This window comes from Pezoporus occidentalis, unplaced genomic scaffold (assembly GCF_034315485.1).
Source record: "Pezoporus occidentalis ecotype Australia unplaced genomic scaffold, CSIRO_AGI_Poc_V1 ctg3, whole genome shotgun sequence".
Classification (NCBI taxonomy): domain Eukaryota; kingdom Metazoa; phylum Chordata; class Aves; order Psittaciformes; family Psittacidae; genus Pezoporus; species Pezoporus occidentalis.
Window position 1 is genome coordinate 6,343,149 of NW_026914940.1, and position 12,070 is coordinate 6,355,218.

The 12,070-nt window shown below is 38.2% G+C and overlaps 1 protein-coding gene across 4 annotated transcripts in view; it reads left to right on the forward strand.

The window, feature by feature from the left end:
* ZFAT (zinc finger and AT-hook domain containing) overlaps positions 1 to 12,070 on the forward strand; it is a 533,709-nt gene that overhangs the window by 13,127 nt on the left and 508,512 nt on the right. For all 4 annotated transcript variants that reach the window (XR_009966308.1, XM_062626985.1, XM_062626988.1 and 1 more), the window contains exons 3-4: positions 3,801 to 4,061; positions 10,087 to 10,260. Coding sequence is in view for 3 of the 4 variants with exons in the window: in XM_062626985.1 (XP_062482969.1) it covers positions 3,801 to 4,061; positions 10,087 to 10,260 (435 nt within the window). In the remaining variant the exon portion in view is untranslated. The remainder of the gene's footprint in view (positions 1 to 3,800; positions 4,062 to 10,086; positions 10,261 to 12,070) is intronic.

Here is a 12,070-nt window from a genome sequence, read left to right on the forward strand (position 1 = left end):
ATCCTTTGAAAGCACAGTTTCTCTTCCAAATATTGGTAAACACTGTAGCTCCTCTAGAATTGGTGTATAAACAAGTGAACACTGAGTTGTTAATGGAGCTCTTTGTTCTGCCCGAGTAATAAATTGATGATTTTATAAGTCCTGTGAACAAGTAGAATGTTAGGCAAGTAATATGTGGTTATTACTCTAATATTGTTTTATTGGCAGAGCTCTCTGCTGAATTTTATTTAGTCATGCCACTTTCCCATAGTTAGGTCATGATCTATTCAGATCGTTTGTTCTAACTGTTTTGATAGGGTGGTATTTGCATTTTGCTGTCAAGTAGAACCAAGGGTATTAGGCAGATGTTGCCGTCATGCAAATTATGCATAGGTCGCATTGTGTCCAGCACTGGAGTGTGACATCTTTGGAAAATGACAGGTATTTACTTGTCAACTGCAGTCACTCATGCTCACTTGTGCTTAGGGGTTTTCTCTCATAACTGTTCACAGTGATCTCCATTTTCTTCAAAGTGCTGGTCAGAACTCTGTTTTCTTTTGCTTAGTCAGATTGGTAATGATTTGAGGGACGACATTAGGGGCCCTAGCATCATCTATTCGTAATATTATTCCTTGATGGATCAGTAATTGTTTCAGGCTGTATCTGCATTATGGGATGCATGCTTTATTGATTATGAAACCTTGAAGACAGTTACAGTCATAGAAATCATCCCTCTTGGCTGATAATTGACAAAAGTACTTGCACTGGAGTCCAGTAGCACAGAAATGCAGAACACTGCAAGGGAGGGTTGCAAAACTTATATGAAAGGGTTGCTTTTTCTCCTGCTGATAATGAGGCTTTTGGTGTTATCAGAAGGGTAGATTTAGATTAAGCATTAGGAAGAAATTCTTTCCTGCGAGGGTGCTGAGGCACTGTCATAGGGTGCCCAGAGAAGCTGTGGCTGTTCCGTCCCTGACGGTGTTCAAGGCCAGGTTGAACAGGGCTTGGAGCAACCTGGTGTAATGGAAGGTGTCCCTGCCTGTGACAGGGGGTTGGAACTGAGTGAGCTTTAATGTCCCTTCCAATCCAAACCATTTATGATTCTGCGATGCTGTATTTAAGCAGGCAGGTACTCAATCACTCCTATGACAAGACAGAATGCTTTCTTTTTCATTTGATATTAATTACATGATTAACTCAAAGCTGTGCTCTCTGTATGTGGTTATTTCTTTGCCTCATATATGTAAGGGAAATGTTGAACAGATTTTTAATAAGATGCTGCCACCACCTCCTGTTCTATTGCATCATCTTCCCTTAAGATTCTTTGAGGTCATTCATTTTTCCATATGCTCTAATTCAGCCAATTTAGTAAGATCTCTTGGCACATATACTTGAAAATTATTTGGGGGTTGTATTTTATTTAATGTTCTCTCATGATTTTTCAGACTTTTACATTGTCAGTCTCCATTTATCAGGCAGAAGGTAAGCTATTGGCTTGATGAATACTCAATAAAAAAACTATATAGTTCTTAATCTTTATTCTTGATATACACTGGTGAAGGTTTCTGGTATAGGAGGAGAATAAATTTAAGTTTATTGTAGGAGGTACAATTTATGTGTGGCATAGACCAGTTTTTCTTAGCTTGAATAATCGCGGGATACTTTCAAGCTTTTAGAACTGCAACAGTTGCTTAATTACTGGGCATTTCTCTCTTGTAACCTGGAAGACATATTTCATATTTAGCCCATCTGCACTGTGAAAAGCAAGAACAAAAAATGTGCCACCAAATCCAAACAAAAAAGCCCTCAAACCAACAGTAAATGGATGAAATTCTGTGGAGAATAACTTTATTTTCCATTTTTGCACAAATCTCAAGATTTGGAAATATTTTGGTGTAGAAGAACAGCTTTAAGGGACTCCTTTGCTGTGACTGCCTTAAGCTGAAACATGCCAAAAATTTAAGTTTGCTTGTTTTATTTCTGAGCCTTACAAACAGAGTTCTTCACAAAACTTTTGTAAGTGCCTGTCTCTGATTTTAAAAGGTGATGGCTGACAGGAGCTTCACACCTCCTGTGTTTCACTCAGCACATATAATGCACGTTACACTACAGGGTTTTTTGGCAATTACAACGAAGGTATCATGCTCTTTTTCATTCTGAAAGCTGGAAGTCACTGCACGTAAGTGAAAGCTCTTTAACTGGGATCTTGGTCACCCTGGGATCCAGAGACAATCCAGGCCTTATGTGGACTGAACCGCACTCTGAGGAGTAGTTTCTCTGTTTCTTCACTATAGAAGACAAATGTTAACTAATTTAAGAGCTCAACTGTCTAACGTGAGATAAAAAGAATGCTAAAATCCCGGAGGAAGCCTGACTGTCCTGTTTCTCCATACAACATCAGGCAAGCTCTTTTCACAGAATCATAGAATCGTGTAGGTTGAAAAAGACCTTTAAGGTCATTGAGTCCAGCTGTTTGCCCAGCACTGCCAAGTCCACCACAAAACCATGGCCTTCAATGCACAGTAATTTTCCTTCTAAATGCAGTAGATGTGATACTTCACCAGATGTCTGCTAAGACTTCAGAAAACCTATTTAAATGCTACCAGGCTTTGCTGTTTGAACAGACAGTTTCTTTCAGAAGAGGAAGGTTAAAGTAAATAACCAAAACCTGTACAATAACAATCAGTTAATTCTTCAAGAAACACAGTATAAGGAAGTAAAAAACAAGCAAGCAACCCCCACGATTAACAAGAAAGAAACTGATAGAGACTGATTCTTGTCATTGTATTAAACTATTCAATAGAAGTAACCTAGAAATCTCCTAAGATAACTTGATCACTATCTGGAAATTTCCCCTTTTCCCTCTGACTGTCTGCTTTTGTTAGTTAAAAGTTTCCTTGGGATCTAGTTGATTTGGTCAGTGAAATCAACAGTTACACCTGTGAGTGGGTGATAGCAAGGTGGCTTCTTAAGTAACAACAGCAGCAATGAGAGAAATCATCATCAGGAAATAGTGCAAAGTATTTTATGTTGCCATGCATTTCTATGTTCACTACATCTTATTGATGTTACCAGTATTTCCTCTACAGAAATATGGAAATCATACAATCAACTAGGTTGGAAAAGACCTTTAAGATCATCCCCAGGACTGCCAAGATGACTGTGAAACCATGTCACTGAGGGAAAAATGAGAAATTATATTGTATTTGTTAAGAATTTTGAATGACTTCAGATTTAATAACTTGAAATACTCACCAAGGAAACATTTTTTTGCATGACTCTGGAATTCATTTGTTGCCAAAATTTTTTTATTCCAAATTTTGACTAGGAAGTGTTAATAAAGAACCATAGGAAATACTGTTCAGTTTTCTTTTAAAAGGACATGAGCTTTTGTTTTTTTAAACAAAGGTATACATTGACATGTGTTTTCTATGAATACATGTAATACTTGAGCCATTTCTTTGAGAGTGCTTTAAATTGAAAAGGCTTTTTGTTGAGTGTCAGAACAGAGCAGATCAACTTTGTGGAATATGCATGCTGATACAGTTATAGAACAACCCAAAAGAGTGCTTGCAGTGAAATTCCTGTAAAACTGACACTTTGATATCTGCCAATCTCAGTAACTCAAACTTTGCAGCTAGCAGAAATGCCAGCAAATACCACTGTTTTCAGATAAGTTTGTCTGAAGCTACTTTCTTTAAGCTTTATGGATAGAGGCTGTCAAACTTAATGTACTATTCCTGTTTTTCACAGATCAGATTGATATTGCCTGATAAGCCATGGAATTTAATTACAGTTTCTTTTTAAATCTCTTTTTCTAGAGCTTCTTGTAGCGAAGAGGAAAAGAGGGAGACCAAAAGGCTCTACTAAGAAGTTTTGTGTGGATGAAGATGTGGCAGAAAATAACCCTGTTCCAAGTGAAGAAACTCTGCCTGGGACAGAAGAAGGAACAGAACTGTCTGAAGTCTCACCAGGAAGCTTGGAATGTAGGAAATGCAATCGGAAGTTCTCCAACACACGTCAGCTGAGGAAACATATCTGCATTATTGGTTTAAGTGAAGGAGAGGAAGAAGGAGATGGAGGTAAGAAAATATCCAACAAAAATGTCTGAAGCATGTTGTGAAATTGTGTTTCCATCTTGTGACCTGATTGGTAATGACTCGTAATCCCCAGTGTTAATTTCAAATGGAACGGAATTGTCAGTTTTTTGAACACAAAAAGCACACTGAAGCAAAACTGAGAGTAAAGCCAGACAAGGTAGACATGTTTATTGTACTAATGATTGTCTTAAACTTCCTGAAATGCTGCTTCCCCATAAGCAACTGTTCTGTCTCTCACAAAGGATTAGAGTTTTGCAATGAGAAGTAGTAAGGGCTGCATTGCTAACTATCACACATAGGTGAAGAAGGATGATCCCAGAGAGGTTTTTCTATCTTGTGGCTTGGGAAACTGACATTTCTTCACTGTGGCTGCTCCCAGCCAGGAAGTGGAGCTGCTTCAGCCTCCACCACTGGGATGGGATGGGTTTGAGGAGTTTGGCTGTATCTGGGTTGGGTCAGTTCCCCAGCAGCTGCCTCTAAGCTTGCTTGTTTTGAGGCATAGACAACAGGTAGTCATTTTAACTGCCATCTCTCTCCCGCACTGCAGCATGAGCTGAATCTCTGGTAGATATAAGAGAGGATGTTTGATGGATGGGGAATGTGATTTGGATGGAAGACAGATTACAGTAGTGGACAGATTCTTGGAGTGAACCACTCATTCCTGCTGAATTAGAGCCTGCACCATTCTTAAAGATAGCACGTTTGGCCTTAGTTTAACATGGTTTTGCCATCAGCTGGATTCTGATTTAAGTGATTTTTTTATTTTTTGTTTTTCTGCAAGTATCATGTCAATCTCTGCAGGAGAAGCAATTGCATGTGTTCATTTTGTATGGCCAGTTTCCTTTTTGGTTTTTTTTCCCCAAGCTGTTCCCTTGCTACTGTGAAATACCAGCATCTTTTAGGGGATAAAAAAAATAGTGGTTTGTATGAAGCATAGTTTAAAAACATGCCAGTTAAAGATGTGTAGCTGTGCCTGCTAGATGTCCTACATCCAATTACTAATGCAGAGAGCAGTACCTTCAGTTAGTGGTGCAAATAGAATCATGGGACAGATCTAGTTCGACAGGACTCTGAAAGCAGTGATTAATTCGGAGCTGACAGTAGCTTTACTCATCAACACTGACACGACCGTTCCTTAAACGTGTTAGAAGATGCAGGCACAGTGTTGTATTTCTTGCACAAGCAGGAGCAGCCATTTAAAATGCCTGTTGCTAGATAGAGGAGGTCAGTTTAATCATCTGCTGAATCAAAGTGCCAGCTGACTTCTTGGTGAGGGAGATGCAAAGTGAGGCAGTTTGTCTAAATAAATCTGTTTAGGACTAAGCAAAGACTCTTACTGCTTTGAGAGACTTGGCATAGCTATTCTAAGTTGCATATATTCTATTTGCTCATAAATCATCTTAAAAATCAGTTATGGGTTTTCCTTTGTGATACAACAGGAATTGTACTATAGAGGTGGGTTGTTCTAGTTATAAGAGGCGTGCTTGTTTTGATACTCTAATCCACAGTGCTAACACTTAAGTAGTTTTTTTTTTCCTGTAAGACAGCTAAATTACTGATGGGATGGTCCCATATTATGGAAAGGCAGTTTGAGCCCTTGTGGTCAAAACTGTAACTCTTTTTCATTAAAACATGCTTTTGTCTCCCTATTAACCCTTTCCTAAAGCACACTTTATAGTTCAGCGGGTTTTGGTGTAGAGAGTTCAGGAAGAAAGCAGCTATTACTGAGAGTTAAGATGTTGTTTTTTTCTTCTGGTCTGGTGATTTCATAGAGAGCTTTTGTTGATCAGGTTACACACACTATGAAATAGTTGGGTTTGAAGTAAAAGGTACTGGTAATGTGTGCAGCCCCAGCCTCTTATCAACAGATTGTTTCTGGAAGATGCTTGTTGCTCTCAGAAAGGGGGAGAATGGAGCCGCTGCCATCAACATGCATCAGATTAGTGAATAAATTCTAATGTTTAAATATCATAACTGGACTTGACCACTCCACAGAATAGTATCATAGAATGGTTGGGGTTGGAAGGGACGTTAAAGAATATTTCATTGTCTTATCTTGTGAGACCTCACTAGGAGTATTGTGTACAGTTCTGGTGTCCTCAACATAAAAAGGACATGGAGCTGTTGGAACAAGTCCAGAGGAGGGACACAGGGATGATCAGAGGATTGGAGCACCTCCCATATGAAGACAGGCTGAGAAACTTGGGGCTGTTCAGCCTGGAGAAGAGAAGACTGCGTGGAGACCTCATAGCAGCCTTCCAGTATCTGAAGGTGGCCTGTAAGAATGCTGGGGAGGGACTCTTCATTAGGGACTGTAGTAATAAGGCAGCGGGTAACGGGTTAAAACTTAAACAGGAGAAGTTTAGATTGGATATAAGGAAGAAATTCTTTACTGTGAGGGTGGTGAGGCACTGGAATGGGTTGCCCAGGGAAGCCGTGAATGCTCCATCCCTGGTAGTGTTCAAGGCCAGGATGGACAGAACCTTGGGTGACATGGTTTAGAGGGAGGTGTCACTGCCCATGGCAGGGGGGTTGGAACTAGATGATCTTAAGGTCCTTTCCAACCCTAACTGTTCTATGATTCTATCTAGTTTTAACCCCAAATAGTGAGGAGACAATCAGGGTTTTTTTCATATAAAAAGTTTTGAGGATGTTTATACACAAACATATTCAACACTAGTTGAAGATGTATGATCAGCAAATTGGTTGTATTTTATCACTTGCCTGGTTTTGATCAACGTCTGTGTGGGCTTTTCTGTGTTAAGGGACTTTGCATTGCACTCAATACCTTCCTCTCATCTTTGCAGATACTGAGTGCAGTATTCCTGTTACTTGCTGGATGTTCTCAGCTCAGACTGAGATGATGGAAGTTGAGATTCAGTCCTTTGTTTGAAGTACTCACCAGCTTTGGGTTTCTTCAAGTATTTTCACATGACCATCATCTTAATATATAGCACTTGGCACCTGTGCACAAGATTACTGTGCATATAAAATAGCAACACTTCAGTAAAGAAATACTGTTATATTGCAATTTTGTATGTTATTTTAAATAGCATTTGTGGTGTCATGTTTTGAAAGCAGAGAATCAATCAAATCTATTTATTGTAACATGGTTCTTTTCCAAAGCTTTTACCTTAGGTTGAACTGAAGGAATTAGCAAACTGATCTGCCTGATAGAGGCACATTAGGAAAGAAAACCAGCATGAAACCTTTGTTAGCTTATTACTGTGGTAGTAGTTATGCATTAGTGTGGATCACTGACAGAATCGTTTGTCCTTTTCTTTCTTTTCTGTTCTTAGTAGAATTCCAATATTGAGAAGTTAATAGAGTTACAGGTTAACATGAAAAGCATGAAAAGGCAATATAATGGCTTTGTCATTTGTTTGCAACCACTTTATTTCCTCATTAAACTCTTACTTTTTAATGATTAGAAAGGGATTTAAGAGTAGAGGGCTTGGGTTCTATTCTTATGGCTGCTAGAAATTTAATATGTGATCCCAAGCCAAATAGAGAATATTCTGTTGTCCTCATCGCAGCTTTCTTTTCAATCTATAGTATTGGATTTCTTTTATCTAAAACATACAAAAAATGACTTTAAGTCTTGTCCACAGGTATATCAAATCTTCTCCCCCTTCCTCCCCCCATACTATTACTAGCTGTCACTGTCCACTAAACAAAAAGCAGAGTAATTAGCCCGATTAATCTTTGTTGTTTAACAGTATGTGTTGTAGCCTGAGGGAAACACAATTTAATAAGCAGCTTTATGTTCTCTTTGTATTCTGATTCTTTATGAGACTTGTTTCTTCTGTTGATGGCCTGGTCCTGCTGTGAAATTCATTTTATTGTTGATAATAAGCTAACAGAGGCTGTTTCATGAAGGAAATGTGGAAAATTGTGTTTGTTTCCTCCCACCCCTGTTCATCACACCAAAAGAAAATGCTGCGCAAGCAGTGCCTTTATATGTCTTTATATTCATATCTAAATATGTCTTTATATTCAAATATCCCTTTGAAGTGTTGCAGAGAAATGTCAGGTTTAGAATTATGTGGCTTCAACATCAATAATTTACAACATTATTAAGGAGTTAAATGGGGACATAATGAGCCCTTTTATAAAGCAGCAATATTTTCCAAAATCTTAGAAATTTACGGAGAAAAAGATAGTTGAGAAGAGGCATCTATCAAAGAAGTTATCTAATAAAATTGAGGAAACCATTACCATGGAAGAGCAGCGGGCTTTCAAGGCAGAGCGTAGTTTTCTGTAACCTAGAAACTGGAAGCTGCGGTAAAAACCTCAACTCCATAGAAAGTTGGTTGGCGGAGTGTGTTTGAATTCAGTTTGTGTGTGGTTGTTGCTCATTGTAGGTATTGTAAATATGAATTTCGGATTTACAGATTAGCATCAAGTCACTGTGAGTTGTCACTGCACATGTCTGCCTATGACTGCCTGACCTACACACCTTGTTTCCTTCTGGTTTTAGATCTAGTACAGAGCTTGCAGTTTATTCAGGTGGTAGTTACGTAGTCAGTCCTAACACTGAGAAGGCCACACGGGACAGATTTGTTTGAATCTCAGCTGAATATTTAGAAAGCATTACTGAAATTAAAACACAGCTGATTCCATGTAGCATCTCTTTCCCCTGCTCTTGCTATTCACATGTCATAAACAACTCTAGACATCCAGCTTTGCTGTTTCTGGGATTTATTTTGTATATTGTTTCTCAGTGAAGCAGCTACAGCACAGTATGAATATACATTGAATAACTTATCCTGGAGATTGTGTCACCTGCTTTAGATTCAGGGGAGGGGAGGGAGGAAGTGAGGAGAGAAAGAAAAGAAACTCACTGGGTTCATTTATAACTGTCTTCCATCAATTTTTGCTTTCCATACTCATTACCTCTGGGACGTTCGCATAATGCCTTACTTTGCCAAGTTTGGTTTCTCTTGCCTGGATTTTCTACCACTTCATCTAATACAAAGAAATTTTGTGGGTATAAACTTTCAGCCCTCTGTATTTATTCTTCATACAAATTCTTTATATATAAACATTTGCTTTAAGGAAGAATTAGCTTCAAGAAACAACTTATGATTATTCATTACTGATTATTCATTCTTATTTCAGATGAGTGTTTTAAATACAACTATTGCATTGCTTTCTAGTTAGTACGTCCAAATGTTATCCCATTTAAGAAGCTGAAGACATTCATGCCCCATCCCTGGCAGTGTTCAAGCCCAGGCTGGATGGGGCTTTGAGTAACCTGGCTTAGTGGAAGGCATTGCTGCCCATGGCATGGGTTTGGAACTGGGTGGTCTTTGGTCCCTTCCAACCCAAACCATTCTGTGATCCTGTGATTTTGAATAGCAACAGGAATGATGTAACTCTTTGTTTTGAAGGCTTGCACTTCTACATGTCAGGAGTTAGGCTGAACAAAGAATTGTTTTGAACCTTAATTATTGCAACAACACTGAAAAAGAAAAGTATGTTTCTGGCTATTGGGTCACGGTAATAGTGGGGGAAAAAAGCATAATCAAAAGAGACTGTTGGATGACTTTCCATTAAATAAGATAGGTCATGAATCCAGTATTAGGACAAATAATTCTGAAGTCAGCAGGACAATTACATGTAGAAAGGGGAAAAATAATTTGTTCATTAATGGTGAAATCATAAGAAATTCTACACAGTTTGTAGTATTTTTACAAAAACCCACAGGAACAACAAAATAATTTAGAAACACAAATGTTTCTGAGAGTCCAGTTTTGCAATTCTGGGTTGTTTGTCTTTATTTTGCCTATTTTCTCTGTTTGCATAAGTATCACACTTGTTTTCTTAAATTGAGGTGAAAGAAGTTCCCCTTTAGGGAACCATGCAGCACCTCTTGTTTCGGTAACATGTATTTCTTTGTGCAGTGGTATTAACTTCCTCCTAATTCTTTCTTGTAGTGTTAGTGACTGTGTTACCTGGATTTCTTTTGTACATAGTTACATTCTTTCTGATGTTTGCTCTTTAGGTAATGATTCTGACGTTGACCTTGACAGGAAGGAAGACGAGCGAGAGAAAACTCCAAAGAGGCCCAGAGCTCAGAAAACAGAGAAAACTCCATCAGCTAAGGAGACTGAGCAGGTTTCAGGAGCTAAAAATCCTATTATAAGTGTGGTTTTGACAGCCCATGAAGCTATTCCAGGTAATCAGAATTAAGTTATATAATCAAATGTAAGTTTTGTCTGTGCTGGCACTGTATAAAGTTAGTCATTGGTCTATGACTGAACTGCTCAGGATGATTATTATGTGAAAGGTATTTAGTGTTATTTGATTAGCTTGATGCAGAATCTCTGCATCTGACAGCTACAGCGTTTTGGAACTACCATCACACTTCTTCCCAGGTCCATCATTTGTCATGCCTATGTGTACTTATCTGCATTAACATCACTTACATAGTATGTGAATAGTTTTAAAGGATAAAATGAATAAACAGTGACCAAAGAACAGGAAAGTATTTTTCTCCTGTAATATCTTTATTACAGCTCCCGATTTGTGTGTATATATTTATGCTAAATGTAAATTTTTTAAGGAAAACAAACTATATATCTACAGTATACTATTTTTAATGTTAATATTTCTGTATACAAAGAGTTTGACAGAAAGTGTGTATATATTTGAAAATCAAGTAAAGTTCCTATATCATGATTGAAGGATTCTTCATCCATAAGTTCCTATAGTGCCTTTTCATCAAAGAATTTTGGAATCATTTCAAACTATTTATTTTAACAGTAGACATGCATTTGCCACTTTAGATAAACCATTCACTCGCCTGTCTGGCAGAATCCCTTTCAAAAACTTCTGTGCATTCTTTTCAGCTTTGTAGCTTTATTGTTCTCTTTGTTATTACATTCCTGTTAACACATTATGCATTATACATTTTGTTAACATATTCCTGAGTATGTGGTTTGCTTACAGATCTCAAAACAACTGAAATATGTTATTTATTATATGCATGGAAACATCTGTCTTTGTGTCCAGTCCTGTAAAATTCTTTTGAGGACGTCAGATAAGCATTCTGTCAATTAGAAACACAGAGAAGGCTTCAAGAATCAGTTGTATTTTATTCACAGTATAGAGGAGATATTCAGACTGTTTGTCTTCCTTCTTAAGTGAAAGATGCTTTTGGAAGTACATTAACATGTTGCTGTAATTCTGCTGTACACTATTTAGGTTTGGGACACTACGTCATGTGTTCACTAGATTATGACTGAATTGATGTTTTAAAAATCCCTTCAAACACAACAGTTAGTTTGTAGCTTCCCAGAGCATTGATTTATTTTTTATTTTCTTTATTTTTTTCCCCTGTGTTCCTTTACTGTAATGTGTACTTGGAAGGCATATGAAAGGTAATAGGTGTACAGCTTTAGAAATGTGAAAGCTTACATTAACTCTCAGACTAAACACATTCTGAATAAAAGTTGTAGGGCTTTTTCTGTGCAGGTGTTGAAAAACCATGACAGGCTTCAGAAGTGGGCCTGTGCAAGCAACATACACTTCTACAAGGCCAATGCAAGATCCTGCACCTGGGTTGGGCAAATCCCAAACACAAATAAGGGCTGGGTGGAGAAGGATTTGGGAGTGTTGATTGATGGGAAGTTCAACATGACCGTGAAGATGATCTGAGGGCTGGAGCACCTCTTCTATGAAGGCAGACTGAGAGTTTTGGTGGTGTTCAGCCTGGAGATGAAAAGGCTTCAAGGAAACCCTGTTGCAGCCTTCCAGTAACTAAAGGGGTCTGCAAGAGAGCTGGAGAAAGAATTTTTACATGGACATGCAGGGATACGACAAGGGGTAATGGCTTGAAACTGAAAGAGGGGAGAGTTAGATTAGATAGGAGGAAAAAAAGTGTTCCCTGTGGGGGTGGTGTGACACTGCAGTCTTTAAAGTATTACAGAAATCACATAAAACAATTTAAATGTTTGAAGTGGAATCTCTTCTGAATCAAACTAATT